This window comes from Sturnus vulgaris, chromosome 3 (assembly GCF_052056855.1).
Source record: "Sturnus vulgaris isolate bStuVul1 chromosome 3, bStuVul1.hap1, whole genome shotgun sequence".
In the NCBI taxonomy this organism is placed as follows: Eukaryota; Metazoa; Chordata; class Aves; order Passeriformes; family Sturnidae; genus Sturnus; species Sturnus vulgaris.
Genome location: NC_142245.1, coordinates 65,385,558 through 65,406,308, shown reverse-complemented (window position 1 = coordinate 65,406,308; position 20,751 = coordinate 65,385,558). Strand labels below are relative to the sequence as shown.

The following is a 20,751-nucleotide window of genomic DNA, read 5'->3' as shown; positions in this document are numbered from 1 at the left end:
ACATAAGTTTCAAAACCAACATTCCTTGATGAGAAAAAGAATTTACTGTGATATAATTATGACTTTAGGTAATATTATATTTTATTTTCAAGACAATGTATGCCTTCATGGCAATATTAACATAAGAAACAGTGAGAAATACCCATAAATTGGTCATTTAAGTATCGTCTATTCATGTTCTACCTTTCTGATATTTTCTGTCTCAGTTTACATTGTGACAATTTTTTAAATATCTCATCATAATAAAAGCATACAGTAGAAGCATACAAGAAGAAGGAAGAACAGCTGTTCCATTCCTTTTCCCTTGCATTCATTTTCCCTCCCACTGCCTCACCTCCAGAAAAAAACAAATTTAGTCTTGTAGTCCATTCTTTGTTCCAGCTTTATCTGACCCTCTCTAAGATATAAAAAGATTTTTCAGTGTGAAGTGAATAACACAGCTAGACTTTGGTTTTCCATTATGAGTCCTAACATCCACACTTCAAAAATGCTTTCAGTTAAGCTGGACGCCAAAGCTGAAGATTTGTTTGCTACCTTTACCTAAATTGTGCCAATGTTATTTTAAAGATTTAAATGTTAGAATTTGCTTCCCAGTGAACTTTTTGAAAATTGTGTTTGCAGAATCTGCCATCATTTCTCCACCTTAAGCATTTTTTTACAATACACAAGAATTTTCACGCTGCATGTGACTATCAGAAAAATGAAAACAGAACTGGCAATGATGAGGGGACTGGAACACCATTATTTATGAAGCAAGGCTGAGAGAGTTGTTCAGCCTCAAGAAGAGATGACTGGGAGGGGTCTGCCAGTATCTGAAAGGAGGGTGTCAAGAGGATGGAGCCAGGCACTGCTGGGTGGTGCCAAGCAATAGGACAAGAGGCAATGGACAGAAACTGATGCACAAAAAGTTCCACCTGAACACAAGGAAGAACTTCTTTACTGTACCGGTGAATGTGCACTGGAACAGGTTGCCCAGAGAGGCTGTGGAGTCTTCCCCACTAGAGATACAAAAAACCTTCTGGACACCATCCTGTGCCATGTGCTATAGGATTACCCTGCTTAAAAGCAGGGAGGTTGGACCAGTTGACCCACTATGGTCCCTTCCCATCTTACCCATTCTGTGATTCTGTGATAACAGAAAGAAAAATGCACAGAACTGTTGGATCCAAGCTCTTTCTTTCATAGAGAAAAAACAATGGACTAGCAATCAAATTGAAGTACAGAGTCTAAACTTCGTAATAAATCCATGTACACAGGTAAGACAAAAACTCCTGCCTGGAACTTTTCACTATGGTCTCATGAGAATATTTCAATGTCATCTAACTATTTAACAAATAATTGCCATCTGCTTTTTTTCTCTGTATCTTCCTCTTGACACAAACTAGTTAAACTAAAAATTAGTAAGAGCACAACTCAGGAGTATTTTCTTTCAAAATATCCCAAGCCAAGAATGAAGGAAAGATCTGTGGTGGACCATGGTTATCATGACATCAAATGACTTCTACCATCAAGTACAATGAATGACAGGTGCATTAATGCAGCAAGAGTTCCTGTTTTAATCTTAGGCATAGAAGTCTCATATTAAACTTATGCTAGGTTCACATTCAGAAGGAAAATTTGCAAGTAGAACTTCATTTTTACAACATTTTCAAGTACTATTTAACTGCTTAAAATAGTTAATCTATAAGAACTATTACACAAGCCGAACCTCTCACAGTAAGATTTTTCCCAATCCAAAAGCAAGATTTACCTTTCTCCAGGCCTCTGCAATAGATTCATGCAAGCCATAAGGAATTAGCATCTGTAGGCCTTCACAAGTTCTGTACATTTGACGGCATACGAAAATGAAAGCTCCTTTAATAACTGGCATAAGCTCAGATCCAGATAAAAGGGAAATGTTGTCATGAAGAAGTTTCTTTGTGAACTGAACAAGTACATGAGCAGCTGTAGGACTAGAAATAAAATAATACATTTAAAATTTTGTTTTGTAGTAAGCCTTGAAACAAATCCTCTGACTAAACTTATTTAAATTTTTTAGGGGAAAATAAACTATGGAAAGAGCTGACATAGTGGGACTATGACCCATTATGGAGGGACAAACTATACTGTAACTTGCAACACCAGTCAGAAGAAACGTACAGTTAGTGATGTCACTTTGGCAAATAGTTCTGTGCAACGCAAAAATACCCATCACCTTCCACACTGCCCACAGGACCATGAACTACACAGACTCTATGTTTTATAGGAGTCCAGCTGGGAAGACAATTCTGAGATTTTTCCATTTAGAAGACATACATTCCAAACAAACATTTTCATGACGTGCAGCTTAGCTATTTTCAAAGGCTCATCTCAGTTTTACTGCTGTTACTAGTTTTAGCATCAGCAAACTATATTCCACCCATAGGAACACACTGATCCTAAGTTAGGTACTGTGTTACACATGGCAGCTTCTTATACAAGATATGTCTCTATTGAATGTATTGATATATGAATGCTACATTAAACCTATTCTTTCAACAAATTTGGTTGGTTTTAATACGTATTCTAAAAACAAAGAAAATTGAAGGAGAGGCCTTTGGTCTGAAAAGTAATGCTATGAATATAATGGAACTATATTCAAAGAAAGGAAAGCTCTCACATGAATTAGAAAAAGAAGAACAACATAAAAATCTCCCTTATTATAAGCATTTCTTTACATTGTCATTTCATCTCGTTCTAACATAAATATCTCTCTCATACATTCTATAAAACACTTACTACATTAATTTATAATCAGGTATTTTACTCAAACAAAACCAAAATGTATCACATTATAGATAAATGAAAGATGAGCAAATGAATCTTATAACAACAATGTAATTCATTGAAGCGCTCACTAATGCCATCCATTAATGCTCTCTTACGTGTCTTTGGCATTCTTTTCATTTTCTCCATAAAGAAGAAGAGAAAGACCATCTTCTGAAGCAGCAATCCTTGCCAAAATATCAGCAACATCAAGTAAAGTGGTTTCAAGACAGTTTATATACAGCTATTTGGAAGAGGAAAAAAAAAGGAAGTTTTAAATTCAATGCTTTTGTGAAAACTGTTTTTTCAAGTCTGTAATAGGTATGCAGAACCTAAAAGTCACCTTTCTGATGATTTCTAAATGTCTTAAACACAGTAAGTTAACAGCCTATGTTCAAATGTCATCACACAGAAATCTTCTTTACAAAGGGCACTAATTCCCAATATTTTCATAATCCTTATAGAAATGTTCATTAAAAAAAAATCAAAAAACCCTTTTTCTTTTATCAATCCAGAAAATAATAGTTTCCCATGGAGAGTTATATATTTTACTTACATGAGTTATTGAGAACACCTAACCAACTGAATTTAAAAATAAAAGTAGGTTGCTTTTCAAATAGAAGGTAGAGAAAATATTCATCCAAGAAATATCCAAAACACATCAGAAAAAAGCCAAAACCAATGAAAAAAAATTAAGCAGTGTGTTTTTTCCAAGGAAACAGTCTCACTACAGCACAATTTTTGCTATTATTCACAAGACTTCCATGTCAGACTAATCACAGCAACAGACTAAACAATTCAATGCACACTGCGACAGTTAATGTATAAAATACCAGAAAAGCTACCATATTATGTGAGTAAATAAAATTTCTATGTAGAAAATATGGAAAAAGTATAATATTCTATACATGTAAAAATCATTTGGAAGATTATTACAAACCTCTGTTCCACTCAGCAAACTTTGAACAGGATGAAGCAGGGCATCTATCACTGCATCCTTGTACAAACATTCAGCAGCACATCCTGTTTGATCACAAAAAACTTGAAGAATCTCCATAACAAGACTTTCTGGAGAATAATTGTCTGGTGAACACAAGAAATATTTATTTATATTTTAACTTGCACAAATAACCCTATATGACTTACATAGTTGCTTCTGAATTATTAATTTTGTTAAGTACTGATTCAACATAGAGGAAGGGAGAAAGAGTAAGGATGGAAAGGAAGAGAAAAAATGCACTAAAAACAGACACAAAAATTGCAAAAGAAGTTATCATATGCCTCATTAAACCCAAATATATTAGCATATAAGGAAAAGAAAGCATTTACCTGTATCTGCTACCAAAGCTGTCTTTGAGTAACTTGGAGAGTAATAAATAAGTTGAGCAAATAATACCAGCACATCAGTTATGGATACACTATCTATTAAAGAAAAAAAAAAAAGAAAGTAGAGGAAATCAGTTATGTACAAATGATAAACCAAAGGACATACATGTCCTTGGGACTTGACTAAGGTATTTCATGATCAACTTATAAGACTTGATCTTGCTCTCAAATTTAGCCAGTTGAAATTTTACAATGTCATTCACTACAACAAATGGCAGCCAACATTTGAAAACACTGAATATACATGGCTGCAGAAAAAAAAGCATTACCTTACTATTAGATTAAGTGGAACAACTGGAAAAGAGAGAGGCTGTCACACAATTCTTTTTCAGGTCTGAAACAAAAACAAGTGTAGCTAAATGCAATATGGGAACAATTGCTCCAAATTTAATGTAATTATGTTAATAAATCAGCCAATTTGTGAGGAAAGAGTTGCCATTTATGAAGTTGAGAAGGATACTATAAAGAAGAGAAATGGCAAGGTTGTTACATTTTACAGGAAAGAAAAAAGAAACCACCATCCCTGGATCTCTGCTGGACGAGTGTTACACAGGTAATGCATAAATGACAAAAGCACTTCATTAGTAGGTGTTTTTACCCACAACTGCTCTACACTGGATCTATCAAGTCTTGATCCTCCAACCAAAAGGACAAAAGAAAAGTCCCAGAACTAGTATCCAGTCATGTTTGGAATTCTACACTGAGTTAATAGAGACACTAAAGGAATGAAATGCTACAATTCCCATCACACACTTGTTTGCCAACCCTGCACCATTGTAGATTTCTCTGGCTGTCCAAGAGCTTTTCTATCTCATATCTGGTGTCCCTATTAACACCTCTGTTCCACAGGTACAGAACTTTTCTTCTACTTTTATTTTATCTTAATTAACAAATTAAACTCAGAGTACTTGTTTTCAATTTGCAATTAGCTTGAAATACTGATCTTTCTTTCACACCTGAAAAACAGTTTTGGTCCCTGAACATGTGTCTCTTCCAACTAATTACATCAAATGGTTTGACAGAAGCCATTACTCACACCTAGAAAAACTGAATCATTTACACACTGATACTTACACAACTGTTCTTCAACACGAAATTAATGTATTAAAATACATAAGCGATCCATTCAACCATATCCATCAAAGAAAAGAATAAAAAACTGTGTGTAGATACTCATATATAGATATATACAGACACACACACCACCTTTATGAAAGTTTCCAGGCCCAGAATTGGTGAAGAAAGTGTTGTTCTTCAATACTTTGTCCACAATATTGCAGTGAAAATATATAAATATGTATCAAGAAGGAATACAGTTTTTCTCAACAGGTTCCATTTTCCTCAACTCTCCCCCTACCTTTTTTATTTTTCAGCTGTACTGGAAAGAGATTCTGGCCTTGCTTATAGATCAACAATCTTCCTAAGAGGCACAATGAATGAACAAAATAGATGTACTGCAATTCTGGCCCAGTGTAAGAAAAATTCTGCATATCACCTGTAACAATAAATCAAAAAAATTAGAACTTTGCTCTTGTAGTTTACTTTACAGTACTTAACTACTTCTAATAACCTCTGCTATTAGTTTTCTTTTCAAAGACAGTAATACAACATTCAGGGAAGAAATAGAATAGATAGAATGTCTTCCTCTGCACGTTCAAAAACCCAAAGAATGTGCATGTATGCACATATAACGTGAGACATGCAAAGATACTCACTACAGTGCTGCTGGGAAAAGTCACTGACTTTGGCATTTTTATTAACTGCTTCCTTGCAAAATTCAAAATAATCAAGACACTGCTGGACTGCTGCATTAATCTGTGGAATAACACACAAAATAATAAAGTATCTTGTATTTTATAACTTCACAATTCACAGAATTTTCATTTTCTCTTGTATCCAAGCACTGTCTTTTAACACAATACTTAAATATCCACTTCACTTCAATGACTTCATTTTTCAGCTCTTTGGATGGATTAACCAAGAGGAGGAAAAATTTTACAGGAATAATAAAATATATCACCATTATTACTACATTATCACATAACCAGCTCTACACACATAAAGACAGTCTATGAAAAAGAGCACAGAGAACATGGAAGTGTTTTGAGAAGTCAATAGCACTCTGTGAATGCCCTATTATCATTACTGTGGAAGATTTTTAATTTCCACATGTGAAAAACTTTGTCTCGAGTACACTTACTAAACTGTAGGTTTGGCTGCCAAGTGCTGTCAGTGCTATTACTGTTCTTGGTAGTGCATCACTGTCATAGCATTATAATCTAATCAAGATATATAAAAGTTTAAAAATTCTAAGAATGGTTGTAGCAAGGAAACCCAAAGCATATTGTCCTCGTTTCAGCTGGCATAGAGTTAATTGTTTCTACCTTCTTATGATCTGAGAAGAATAGTTAGATTTATTACAGCTTGGAGCTTCCAAGTTTATTCACAAGTGTACATATACAGACCTACAATAAAAAAACCCCAACCTTAATCGGGTGTTTACCCTGTGCTTATAAATTAGATTAGACTACCCTGCTCATGGACTTTCTATTATAAACTCTTTGTTGCATGGACCATGCTTTATTCCATGGCCTGTTCTATGCGCATAGATAGAAGAGATAAAGGTCTCTTATAGTTGTCTGTTCCTGTTTATATGAATGAATCTCACATCTACAGTGGTCTTATTAAAAACAATAAAAATTCCACCCCAATAAAGAGATCTGCCCATAAAAAATATATGATAGGGCTAACAGTTATATTACTAAATATATTTTCCCAGTTTGATTTATCTTGCTGACTTTGAACCCCTAATGCTTCCGGGAATACAATGGCAGTTTTTTTAGCCTCTTTTCATCAAAAATCCAAATTTAGAACAGTGTATTTATGGTATTTATCATGCACCACTTGTCATTTTTATGGTTTTTTTGGAAATAATTCTAAATAAGAATGAAACATAACAAAATAATAAATTATAATCCTAAGTAAACAGCTGCAATAAAATATCCAAATTCTCCTTAGTCAGATCTGGCCATATACATTTCTTCAAATTTATCAATGATACATTTAAGCAAAGAAAAATTGAAAAAAAAAAATAAAAATCCAAAAGGGCTTATCCAGATGAAGAACATGGAACAGCTCCAACAAAAAAAAGAAAAAAAAAAAAGGAAAAAAAGGAAAAAAAATTGTCCATTATGTGCATGACAAGACTAACATGCAAGTAATCTTGCCTCAGTAATTCACAGAATTGTAGAATAGTCTGGTCTGAAAGGAACCTTAAAGATCATCTAGTTCCAAACAATGCCATGGGCAGGGACACTGCACCCCCATCCAACCTGGCCTTGAAGCCAGGCCACTTCCAGGCTTCCAGGGAAGGGGCATCCACAACTTCTCCGGGCAATCTTTTCCAATGTCTCACCACCCTCACAGAAAAAGAAGTTCCTGCTAATATCTGATCTAAATCTACCCTGTTTCAGTTTTAAGCCATTACCCTGTGTGCTATCAATAAATTTTATTTACAGACTATTATTGAATATATAATCAGTAAAGTATATTAATAGAAGTACTTACCAACGATTTATATTTTCTTTCCAGAAGCCTAAATACCACTCTTCTGCTGTAATATGCATGCTTGAATGACAAAGAAGATGTAATGTCAACTGCAAAGACATGTTCTGGTTTTTAACTAAAAAGTAGAAACTATCTCTGATTCTGTTCTAGCAGGAATCCTATATACAGTACATATTCACTGTATTGAACTCCAGCTTGAGTAAGCCAGTATTATACTCAACTGAGACTTGTCTGCAGTACATTTATGACAAAAAAACCCTACATCATTACAAAAAAGTGTAGTAGAACACGTAGTTAAAACAGAAAACCAGTAAGTACACTGAAATGCTAACCTACACATTTTGAAATTGCCAAGTAAATCCTAAATTATAAGTTTATATATGGTAGGCTGGAAAAAGCTCTAATGTCCACTGAAATTAGCAAGTTGTGTGTAGTATGTAATATATAACTGTCCTTTCATGCTCATCACTTCTTCCAAAAAAATACTTGCATCTTTCAATGGCTGTCAGTCAATTCTACCAAAGGGAGTGAAGACACAAAGGACAGAAAACAAGTAACTAAACAGAAACTGAGGTGGAGAATATTGAAAAGCAGTGGACATAAAAGTAAAAAAAAAAAATCCTGCACTTCCTTAACCATAGTTCTCAGTATAAGTTGTTATAAGATACAATAGGCCTGTGATGCGAGAGCTGTAACTTTTCCAAATGAATGTCTGACATGAGTAAGTTCTGTGTTGTCGGGTTGAGGATTATTTGCTTACCGTCCACTTCCTAAACCACACTGCTTTGATATCTAGCAGAGCCAAGAAGTGCACTGGACTCAAGAAATCTGGACAGGCAGGATGATTAGGCTTGTGTTTTAATGATAAAAGTGACAAGGTACTCTCCACTACTTCTTCCATGTACCTTATGACACAAATGGGAAAAAATGGATAGAAAACAAAAAAATCACTGAAGTCCTTCCACCAGTAATACTCAAGAACAAACTTCTCATAAAACCTTGTTCAGATAAATCATAAGTACCAACAGCATTATCTTTAACTTGATCTTGTATGGGGATTAATTCTCTGTAATACTGCAAATAAAACTAATATGCTAATAAAGCTAATATTTTCCTAAGTTATTACATCTTTCAAGTGCTGAATATTGCACTTGCTACACTTGCATCCAAATTATTTTTTGTTCAAAAGTACTTAGAACACTTCAAAAGCTAAGCAAGCAGCCTAATACGATTACTCCTCTGCAACTTCCCCATCTTACTTTTCCTATCCTCTACTTTTATCTGCCCTGTTGTCACTGACCAGCCACTGTGCATCCATTATAATCAAGCCTTTGCTAAAATCACATGCATCTTATTTTATGTCAATAACAATTAAATTAAGAAACAGTTACAGAGTTTTGAAGGTGACATACTTTTCTGGATGTCGAATCCAGGAAGATGGTGCTTCCTTTTGGTACTCATTTAAAAGGCGAACCTGAAAACATAGTTATTAAAATTTAAAAATAGTTAACGTACAATGTTTCAGTACTGACAGAGAAGGTATAAAAGGTTCATTGATACCTTTTTAAGTAAACTATTTACATCTGAGTTGGATACATCCAGACCAGCTGAAATATGAAGAGAATATTCTCCAGAAAGAAAGTACAACTCCAAATGTCTTGCTAAAAAAAAAACAAAACACAACAGAGAAACCCAACAACAAAAAATCAGTTCACCTCCATGACAACAGTGACAAAACAGACTGTCTTATACAGTCTTCATTATAAAATTTAACTTTTCAAAAAGTACAGGACTCATGAAGTTTGAAATGCAATTAAATGCACATACCTAAACTTGTATAGACTTCTTTTGTCATATTAAATGGAGAAGAAGAAAAGGATTTTGCATAGAACCTAAGAATTTTCTCCTAAGGGTGAAAAAAACAAGCAATGTATTAAATAGTCATTAACTGTGTATTATAATTCCAAAACAATCGCTATATCATTATTCTTAATATTGTCTATTATTCATCTGAACATCTGTGCATATGTTAAGCATTTTTTACAGAAATATAGTTTATGATCACAGAAATCTCCAGTTCAAAGGAAATTTTATTCAAATACTTGAACTACAGCACCAATGCAAAGCCTCACTGAGTTACAAAGTAGACCAAGGAACATTACTTTTCCATTAAGAATCAGTGACTCGTAATTATCACTGTTTTAAAAGAAATTTCTCAGGTGAAAGAGAAATATATGATAGCAGCTGGGACAACTTTCCTATTTATTGGGTAATCACTTTAAAATTTGAAGAAGTAAAGAAGTTTAATTGACATAATAAATAATCTAAAAGCCTTTTAAGCAGCTGTCATTTCTTTTCCTCATCACTGCCTGTGTAATATTGCTATGTATCATTTTCTCATTATCATGGAGCATAAACCTGACTTGAGCAGGAAATATTAACATGACCTATTTTACAGAGCAGTTTTGTCCATTTTTTAACGTGCGTTTTTGCTAAAAGAAATTCAGACATCTTTGCTGCCATTAAAAGAAATGCAAATGAGTACTTTGGTGTCTAAAAATCCTTTTGAAAGCCTGTTGCAGTCCTTTAAATCAAAATGCACTAGAATCCTCTATTTCTGTTACTTCAAAAAATAGTTTATGTGATTCATACACAAATAATAAAATGTCTTGAACCCGGCTGGACTATTTATAATATGTATCTAATTTCTTACACCTCTTTGGTGTCTTTTGTATCTTTGGATACAAATCTAGTAATTAGATACAAAACATTCCCTTACACTGAATGTTGCATCAGGATCTGCCAGAGAGATCGTCAGATGCTTACGCAGGCTTGGCCAGCTCTCAGAGCTCAGGATATCAGAGGCAGGGGCCAAGCACAGCGTCTGCAAAGCTTCTTGGCGAACCTGGAGCAGACAAAAAGATAAACACCAAAAATCCATTCACAGCAGCCTCTGAAATACGCAATTTACAAGTCAGAGGGAGGGAGGGAGGACAGGAAGGAACAGAACCTGGCTGCAGAACAGATAAGGAATAACAAATACTTATCTTCTGCTATATTTTTTATGGCTATTTAGACAAAACACTACATCACAGTGGGGAAAATGCATGCATTCGAAGAAGCAATAAAACCATTTTAAATGGGTTTTCAATACTGGATGCAAGGTTTATGTTCTACTTTCTGCCTATAATCAAGTATTTTGCTATTGGGGAATACAGCTCTGTAAAACTCTCATCTAGGAGAAGAAGACCCAGTTATTAGACATTGTGTTATACTGCTAAATTTTCATCAGCATTCCAAATAATTTCAAGTAACTTTTTTTTTCAGTTCATAAACTGCGATCTCTAGCAATTTATTTCATCTTACTGAAAGAAACTGCACGACATTTTAATAAAACTTAGTAGCATCAGACTTTTTTACTTGGTTTTCTAAAAGAACTCCATCACAATGTTTGTACCAGCTTCTACCTACTATACCTTTTTCAACTGCCAGACAAGCCCCAAGTGTTATCGAGACAGCACACTCAAACTGGTATTTCTCCAAGATTCAAAAATACCAACAGCTGGTGCTGACTGTTGGTGAGAGAGATAAATTAATACTGCCACTGACACGACAGCAAATCTAACTTGGATTTCTATTTTTCATTTGGAAGCAGGTTGTTGGCAAATCAGCAGGCATCTCTCTCTTCTGACAGGGGTAACTCAAAAGGCAACACAGAAGTTACCAAGAAGGGCAAGGGACATGTACACAGGACAAATGTTTAGTAACTTTATTTATCATGGAAAATCTTTTTCAAACTAAAAATGCCAATCTATAGCACATAGATCTCAAAAACAAAAAATAGATACTTGCTGCAACACTAGTTTTTGAACCAGATGGTTACAAACAATGAAATATTGCACTACAGAGCAGTGTCTGCACTGAAGGTAAGATAGATGAACCAACAAAGACAAGTTTCCACTTAGGTACATAAGAACTCTCTTATGTACATACAGGCTGCTCTCTAATATGCCAGAAGCATTCATTTGTATTAACATTTCATTTCTGCTTTTAAACTTACTTCCTTGGGCTGACTAGGGTCAAGCCTTTCTGCAAGCAGCTGCAATTGTTCTTGACTCATGAATGCATAACTCTGTAATACACATTATAAAATGACCATCAGTATATTTTATTAAACTGAACAGCAGAAGATTAAAATCATCAGTCTTTCTGATACCTAATTTACTTTTAATAATTAGGACTTCAACATTTTTACTAATTTTACTATAAAGTCAACCTTCCAAATGCTTTCTGCTGTTTACCCAAAGTTAAACTTAAGATAATGAAATCACTATATCACACATATAAATCACATATTTTGTTTGCTTTACTTTAAAGTTTTCTATGTCTTCAAAAAATCCCTTATAATATTTTATTTAGCAAGAAATGTGGCATAGTACAATAGTCTGGAAACAAATTGCACGTTACTTGGCTTCTAAAGTAAAATCACAATAGTTAGATGATGTACTGATTTTAGATTTCTATACCATACTTGGATAGGTACTTTGGAGCATATAGGCATCATATTGATCTCATCTAGCATATGATGCCTAATTTAGCTAGTATAAGCTTAGTACTTAAAACTAAAAGAAAAGCAAATAATTTGGATTTAAGGTATAACAAAGATGGGAAAAATTAATCTTTCTCCAGGGCAACTCCACTGACAGAAATTCAACAGTTTTGCAGTATCATGCTTATTTCATAACATAGAAAACTCATTGTACTTGGTTGAAGGAGGAGTCACTGTCAGAACAGTTGTCTGTGTAATAGCCACTCTGAAGTTCTTTCTTTGCTTTACTAGCCATCTCCTTATCGTGCATCCGATCTTCTTCAAACTTGTTAATCAAAGATTCGACCACAACCATCATGACATTCTTCAAGGCATTCATCATTTCTCTGTATCTTCAAAATAAAGACGATTTTAATATATAAGAACACAAAAATCACTATTTAAAAAAAAAAAAATCACTACATCATGAATAACTGAATATGACATAATGCAAACTGGTATTGAGCTCACTGAATTTACAGAAATTAATGAATACCAAATCCAAACTGAGCAAGGAAAGATGTATGTACCTTACATGTTTCAATTAATGTTCAGTTAATTTAAAACTAAAATAAACCCCTTTTTTTTTCCCTTCCAGATCCATTCAAAGAAATACTACCATCATTATTCTATTTTGGGATGTTCTTAAGAAAGAACATGAGTCCACTAAAAAGGAGTATCTGTCCCTGACAAAACAGGCCAGTTCTCATCCTTGTTACTGTTTGTTTCTTGTAGTTCAACATCCAGTTTTTCTTTTGCAATAAGCCTTGACAGAACCAGTAGAAGTGAACACATCATCCTGATTCAAGATCTTGAGTACAGATCATGCACACAGAATAATTTTATTTCAATAAAACCAGGGGTTTTATAATTTCCATAAGTCAAAAAATAATATCCACAGGGAAGCAATTCAAAATAAAAAACGCTTCAGAAAAGCATCCTATTAAAAAGTTGATATTTTATTTAATTTTTACTTTAATGCTACAATCATTTATTTTACATAAAAATAAAAGATACAAATATACAAATTATCATATTATGCTTTAATATCCTCCTACATGTCAAATTAAAAATATAAGATACATATTTAGTTCATCGGAGTTTCTTCTACTAATTTTAATAAGCACAAAACCCTAAGATTCTGGTCCTTGAAACAAAATTATACAAGCAACATAATCTGAAAAATGGTCATCTTAACATCTATTTTCCTGTTTTCTTATTTTGCAACACATAAAAATGACCACTGATGCTAAAATCCTAAATACCTCAAAAATGTCACATATCTTTTTTATGCAATTATTCTCAATTCTAGGGTGAGACAAAGTATGACAAATTGCAATTTAGGGTGGCAATATCTGAATTTCTTAGCACTGGCTTTGGTTACAGGTTCAGAATTGTTATTGATTCACATCTTATTTACTCAGAACATGTTATGGAAAAGTGAAAGGAAGACTAAAACAAGGAAGAAATAGAGATGTGGATTACAGGTATATACTCACTCTTTCGATTCACGGGCCTTCTTAGTGAGATGTTGGACAAGTGTGTCATAGCCAGATATTTCACCCTGATTTTGAGCAGAGGTACATTTTTCTGCTTCTTCTTCAATCACAGGTCCCACAGTATTTTTTATGTATTGTCTAAGGTATTTCACAAACTCATAGCTGCAAGAAATATGCAAAATTAAAATGTAAAATCTCCTTTAAGTCACCATGAAACATTTTCAACATTACAACAACAACCACTATCTTCTCTCCCAGTAGATCTGTTACCCTGAGATAAGAGTTTATGACTTGCATAGAAATAAACTTCAGGAGTGTAAAATAACACATTACAGTTTGATTTTCTTCAATATGGCCATTATTAGCATATTGTAGGAAGAAACAATACCAAACAGAAGAAACAAAACCAACAGTTAGTTTACCAAATAGCACCATTTCACTCTGTGCTTCTTCTAAAAGTAAAAATCAGGCAAAAGGTTAAGGTTTTGTAGACAAAAAAAAGTATCAAGAAACATTCCTTGTAGCACTGTGAACATGTCTTAGAGTATAAACTAACACTGCCAGAGAGTATAAACTGCCTGGTAATACTATTTATGCATTATACATACAAAAATTAGAAGATACACAAAAGACACAGTTTATAAATTAGAACATGAGAACACCTATGGCCCATGGAATTCTATATGTCATGACAATACACAGATCTCAGTCAAACTGACAAAACAGTGTCTGTCATTACACAAACACATCAAATTCAAGGATTCATCACTTTGCAGTCTTATGATCAGATACCCACAGATATTTGCTAAAAAAATAGAATAATCAGAGGGAGATCTCAAACTGAAGACTCTCCCTGGGTCCTCCAACTTTATTTTAGCTATAGAAATTGCTAAAGAGAATAAGTCAACTCAAAATAAATCAACTTTTCTTTTTGGCTAGTTTTGTGATTTGCATAAAAGGCAAGGCAAACAGAAATACCCAGAAAAGTAATCATATAGTAACAGTAGATGCATAATTTTTATTTACATGCAGTAGATGTGCAATTACTTCATGTTAACTTGGATTAAAAAAAAAACAAAAATAAACAACAAAGCACACAAAATTGTATCATGACATATACTTCCTCACTGGATTGAATGAGGTAGGATAGAACCTGCCTCAGGTTTCATCAAGTATGTCAGTATATTTTTCACCCTACCTTTCCATTTTTGTTCTCAGTGAAAGTAACAGAAATATATCTCAAGAAAGATGCAAGAATGTTTATTTCTGTTTTCATTTGTGAAATTGCACACAGCTCTCCACTGCATGAAAACTTTCATGTAACTGTCTCCCCTTTGTGTTATAAGGGCAAAACTTCCAGGGTACCAGTTTTTGCAGTGACTCCTTCACTCTGAAATATACAGTAACCACATCACTATTCACACCACTACTACCTGAGGTTCTAGTCTTCATCTTCTGCATTATTCTTCCACCTTAGACATGTTTTGTTACAATTATGTGTTTCAGCAATGATAGTACTACTTTTTCACAAGCAGAATCAATTCAGACTGATATGGTAGGATTTACAAAGGAATCACACTTGGGGTGGGGTTAAAAATACCTCTAATGAAACAGAAAACAAGCTACTTATATAGTTTAAAATCCTGATGTCTACCACTGCAGAAAAGTTTTGTACTTGATTCAATTTTCCTTTTTATTAGCCTTCTGAGGATCCTGCATTTCTGTCTTTTCTACATCAAAGTGGGAACAAAGGGTAAAGTAAAGCCTCAAAGTCTGGTAGAATTACTGCATCAAAATAAGCATGAGGCAGAAACAGTACTACTCAAAATGCTGAGCTGAACTAGAGCACTGGACAGTCCAAAAGCACACACTGCTAATAACAGAGTTTGCAATCTGGATGGATAGGCTAAGGAGAAAGTTTCTTAATGGCCGCGCTTTTATAAATGACCACATGACCTCTTTTGACTTTCCATAAAAACCAGTTTGCACTGCCATGGGTCATAAATAAGACAAGAATACCTCCAGAAATACTGCAGCACCAGATAGTAATCCTCATGTTCTGCATTTAAAGATCACTAGATTTTCCATTAAACGTAAATTAAAACTATTCTCATGAAAAGAAAGTATCTTTAGCATCATCAATTTCATAACATACAAGAATGAGTAATGGATGTCAAGGTTTCCCTGCTGTAAAAGGAAAAGCTATATAGGGATTGCTTCAACCACTTACAGACTTGACTCCCTTCACCCTTGGGATTCTAATAGGTCCTCAGAAAAAAAATGACACAAATATTTTCAGGGGTTTTTTTATTTGAGCTTTATTGTATATATCTTCTCTAAATATTTTTTCCTTTCAAAATTATGTCTTTCTACTCTGACATGTTTACAACCAAATTATTTTACTCTCATGCTTGCCACCAAGCAACCTACTACTCAAAATTCGCAAGAGTACAAGCAACAGTGTAATCCAATACAATTTGTAACAAAAACTAAAACTGAGCTAAAATACCTGTTAAACAATATTCAGAACATATGCAAGCATGCAGATTTTAAAATTACAATGAAATTTTAGATAAATCGTAGTTCTATTTCACTTATTTACTTTTACCTAACCCTGCCACTGACAAAGGAATGGTAATACCTAGGTAAATTTAAGAGAATGCAACTAGTGCCACTTCTGAAAAACTGATCAAGAATCAGCTTTCTCAGAAGAAGTCAGGTCACAGAGCTCTGTTTCTTATTAAAATGTCTTCAGGTCATTTCAGCCTGATATTCTCTTGGCTTGTCATAAAACGTATACTAAAAATCTCCCATGCAGTAAAAAAATAATCAAGTTGTAACATCATGGAAAGGGAAGAGGAGCGTGGGATATGGATATCTAGACTGCATTGAAGTCACACTATCAAATCTGATTTAACAGAAGTGTAATGGGGATACATTCCTGTTTTACTTATAACAAATTAAAAGAATGATTGGAATAGATACATAAGATAGACATGTTCAGTAATATAGGCCAGAGAGAACGATCAAAAATGGAAGCCAAATGGCATTCTGAAAAAGTGCTTTATTTTGAAAAACAAGATTATGTTATCTAGCAGGTGTCAAATATAGTCTTCAGTGACTACTTCTGCTACCTCCTTTTCACATGTGCATTTAGTACATTACGCCTGCACGTGCATCAGAGCTTTGTAAATTCCTCTCTCACAAGCAGCTCATGAATTCCTACTACAGTAAAAATGTATTAGTAAGAAAGCAAACCTAGAAAATGGCAACATTAATTTTATTCTTAAATTAGCATCATCTGAGAGTTGATTAGTGACAGGAATATCTATACGTGTATAAATACACATTTACAATGCAATATAAAGTGTAGACATTTCTCAGGAATAATACAGTTTAACATATACCAACTTCTTCAAAAGACTAAAAATAGCAAAAAATATTTTTACTTGTGAAAATTCTCATCCGTTTCCTCCAAATGCAAGAGAATTTCCTCTGCACATTCTACTGATGGGGCTCCAGTGATTTTTTCCTTCACACTCTGCAGCAACTGTCTAAGCATAGACTGTAATAGAGCTTCATCTTCACTTGTAAAGTGAGACATCTGTAGAAAACAAATAGAAGAATGAGAAACTCTCATAGTTTTGTTTTTCCCCAAGATGCTAAGAAAAGCACAAATGCCTTAAATCACCATTTTTTTACTGTTATCAACAGGATTTTCTATCAAAAGACACAATCACAGACAGGAAATATTTTCTAGAGTTTATCTTCAGACAAACTGAAAATAAAACAATCAAATCAATTTCACTAAAACTCCTGATATGGTAGAATAATATTCCTAAGGAGGTATTACATTAAGAAAAGCTTGAATATTCCTATTTATACTTGTCCATCACAGAGGCACAGGACCACACGATAAGCTAAAAAAATAAAAGGAAGGTTTTACAGATCTAATGACTGTATCTTGATAAGAAAACTTTATAAAAAATCTCTCACCTGCTTCTCATCCCCTATTACTACCCTGTTCTGACTTTGGAATCCCTCTACTCAGAGCTGTTGCTGTGTCCATGACTGAAAGTGTTGTCAGCTTTTGCAAGGGCCAGGTGGAATTATCAGAACAGTTTAATTGTCCTGTGCTAATCAACAGCAGTGACATGACAGAGTGCTGTCAAATTAAACGGAAACTGCTGGAAAAAACTGGCAGGAGAGGAAGCAGTGAGAAACTGGAAACATCTGTCAAGTCTAGAAGACAGATGTCAGCTAAATTTTCAAGAGCTGCAAAAAAAATATACAAGCTCATTTTTGATCTTGATTAATCAATGGCTTAAAAAAATCTTTGTATGTCATGGCATACTTTCAAAACTCAGTGGCAGTTTTAGCTTATATATTTCTAGCCTATTTAAGTAAAAATTACATAGAGATAGTTTACTTTTTTTAATTAAAAACTAAGAAACTCTCTAAGCACCTGTGAATAAGCAATGCACACAGACTTAGAAGAGACAATATAGTAAATTACTGTTTAAGTATCAAATAGTATCAACCAGGACAGGAAAAAAAAAAATCACCATATTCCACCAGCTGGAAGAGTTATCAAAGGTTCATCAAGAAAGCACTTTTCTGTGGAAGTAGCACAGTTGCTGAACATTTTACTTTGATCTATCATTATCCAATATTAACTCAATCATCTTACCAGAAATTTCATTAAACTAAACTCAGAGCAAGCAAACAAAACATCCCAAATCCCTCGCAGTAATCTTAACTCACTGATTTGCAGCCCTCTTTTTCTTATAGAATCTCAAGATTCTTAATCAAAGTCAATGCACTTTTAGGTCTATATAAATATCAGACAATATCCTAATCCCCTGGGGGAAAAAAATCACAAAGTATTTTGGTATAACTAGTCATTTTTAGAAGTGCAAGGAATCCAGATAGTGGCTGGCAGTCAGTGCAAAGCCCTGCTCAGGTTATTCATAGAGGGAAATCATGAGAATATTGCAGCTTCACCTCCAGTTCACCTTGAAAAGTCTTACCTGACTTATGTAATGACCAACAAAGATACATATCTTACATTTCATTTGTAAACATTTCTGGGTTTTGTTGTGCTTGGTTTTTTGGTGGTTGTTGCTTTGGGAGTTATTTCCCAGCATCATATCCTCCATTCAGTTTCCAGGCAACATTTAAATGGTCGTTTTCTCCCTAAATTACAACTTTACCCAAAGCCCAGTTTGGGCAGTCTTTTCAAGGTCCCGGCACTATCCCAAATGCAAATCCTGCCCTACAACTCATGCAACGATTCAGACGCGGCCTGTTGTCGCCAGCATTTATCCTTACACAAGCCCTGCTTGGGCAAGGAAGCAATTTTAACAACAAACCGAGGAGAGCAGCTCCCAGAATGCGAGCAGTGCGAGAATCCCTGCCCCTTCTGGCGCGCACCAGGGCTGGGCAGCAGGCAGCATTCCCGGGACAGACCCGCACGAGGAGAGCAGCCGGTCTCTTCCCAAGCGTCGGGACAGGCAATGCCTGCCCAGTGCTTCCCTCAGCTACCGCTGACAGCGCGGGCCAGCTCTGCCCGGGCACCACGGATGCTCTCGCCCCACGCACCCGCTCAGCGGCGCCACGATCGCCCCCGCCCCGGGAGCCCCGCATTCTCCGTCCCGTCCCGCCCAGCTAAGCCGAGCCGAGCCCCAGGGCAGTTCCCCGCCCGCATTTCCCCGTCCCACCCAGCCCCAGGGTGGCTCCCTGCCGCGGACCGCCGGGATTCACCTTGGGCGGCCGCGGCCCTTGGCAACCGCGGCGCCGCCGCCGCCGAATCTCGCCGGGCCTTGGAAACATCGCGAGAGGTCGCGTGGGCCGCGCGCGCCCCTCCCGCGCGGGTTGGCGGCGCTGTGGCGGTGCCGGCCGCCCTGAGGGCTCGGGCCGACGTGAGGGCTCCGCTGCGGGCGGAGCCGCTCCCTGGGCAGCGGGATGGGCTCGGCGGTGAGGGCAACCCCGGCAGAGCTCGGGAACACGCAGCGCTCCCTGCCTTCGAGCTCCTCTCTGTTCAGCCCGCTGTAGTGGCCCCCAGGTTTCCCAAAGGTGTACAGTCATGCGTTATTCCCAATTTACATCGTCAGGGGAGCTGGTTGTCTCAGTAAATAAAATAGTCCTCTTTAACTCTCCATTCCCTCCTGTGATGAAGGAAATATTGCGAAAATATGAAATAATATTTTTTCTCTCCAGCAAATTAATCTGTAACACAAAACCAGCAAAAGCAGTTTGTTATGAAATAATTTCTATTTGGTCAGCTATAATAAACCAGAATCTGGTTACCATAAACACTCGTAACGATATTTGTCAGTGCTTACATGCAAGGTGTTACATAGTGCATTATTATCCTTCCCTCCTACGTTTTTCTAATGATTCTGATGTTGGGTGATGCTAATCTTCCATGATGATGTGTCCTTTAAATGTTTATTTTCCATGTAATGCTATTCTTCCATGAGGACTTGTTCCTTTAACTGACCTGTAGCTCCTTCAGTTAGCAGGGCTCTACTTAGTTGCAGAGATCCACTGGAACAGCAGAATTAAGCCTGTAAACTGCAGTATTTCTATTGAAAAGGGACGATTCAGGAGCAACATAAGCCTCTCTTCTGGTTCTCAGAAACCAGATTTTGATCCGTTGCAACAAAGTTTTTGTGATACCTTTAGCAGTGAGCTCTTCAGTGCTTGAATGTGGTCAGTGTGCTCAGACACCCACAAAAATAAAATTGGAAACATTGTCTGCTGACTACTGCTTGCAAAGGAGCTCCAGCAAACTGACCAGAGTCCTGAAAGCTTGGCCATGCACTCTCTCCAGCTTCTAAATGCGCTGTTGGGCTACAAGTGATAGCCCCTTATTCCACATCCATGCCAGGCTCTTCCTTCAGAGGCAACAGAAAGGTTCGCTTC

At 35.7% G+C, this 20,751-nt stretch overlaps 1 protein-coding gene across 5 annotated transcripts in view; it reads right to left on the bottom strand.

The window, feature by feature from the left end:
* TBC1D32 (TBC1 domain family member 32) overlaps window positions 1-19,656 on the bottom strand; it is a 74,118-nt gene extending 54,462 nt beyond the window's left edge. For 2 of the 5 annotated variants that reach the window (XM_088161870.1, XM_088161869.1), the window contains exons 1-17: window positions 19,197-19,351; window positions 17,274-17,428; window positions 13,825-13,986; window positions 12,501-12,678; window positions 11,798-11,869; window positions 10,517-10,642; window positions 9,565-9,643; window positions 9,298-9,398; window positions 9,150-9,211; window positions 8,498-8,642; window positions 7,738-7,797; window positions 5,886-5,985; window positions 5,528-5,665; window positions 4,114-4,206; window positions 3,725-3,867; window positions 2,904-3,028; window positions 1,751-1,952 (exon numbers count right to left, since the gene is read on the bottom strand). In XM_088161870.1, coding sequence (XP_088017996.1) covers window positions 1,751-1,952; window positions 2,904-3,028; window positions 3,725-3,867; window positions 4,114-4,206; window positions 5,528-5,665; window positions 5,886-5,985; window positions 7,738-7,797; window positions 8,498-8,642; window positions 9,150-9,211; window positions 9,298-9,398; window positions 9,565-9,643; window positions 10,517-10,642; window positions 11,798-11,869; window positions 12,501-12,678; window positions 13,825-13,986; window positions 17,274-17,428; window positions 19,197-19,280 — 2,025 coding nt within the window. In that variant the 5' untranslated portion in view covers window positions 19,281-19,351. Of the gene's footprint in view, window positions 1-1,750; window positions 1,953-2,903; window positions 3,029-3,724; window positions 3,868-4,113; window positions 4,207-5,527; window positions 5,666-5,885; window positions 5,986-7,737; window positions 7,798-8,497; window positions 8,643-9,149; window positions 9,212-9,297; window positions 9,399-9,564; window positions 9,644-10,516; window positions 10,643-11,797; window positions 11,870-12,500; window positions 12,679-13,824; window positions 13,987-17,273; window positions 17,429-19,196; window positions 19,352-19,587 lie in introns of those variants that run through there. The other 3 variants (XM_014876716.2, XM_088161871.1, XM_088161867.1) reach the window with 3 other exon arrangements.
* Between the last annotated feature and the right edge of the window lie 1,095 nt (window positions 19,657-20,751).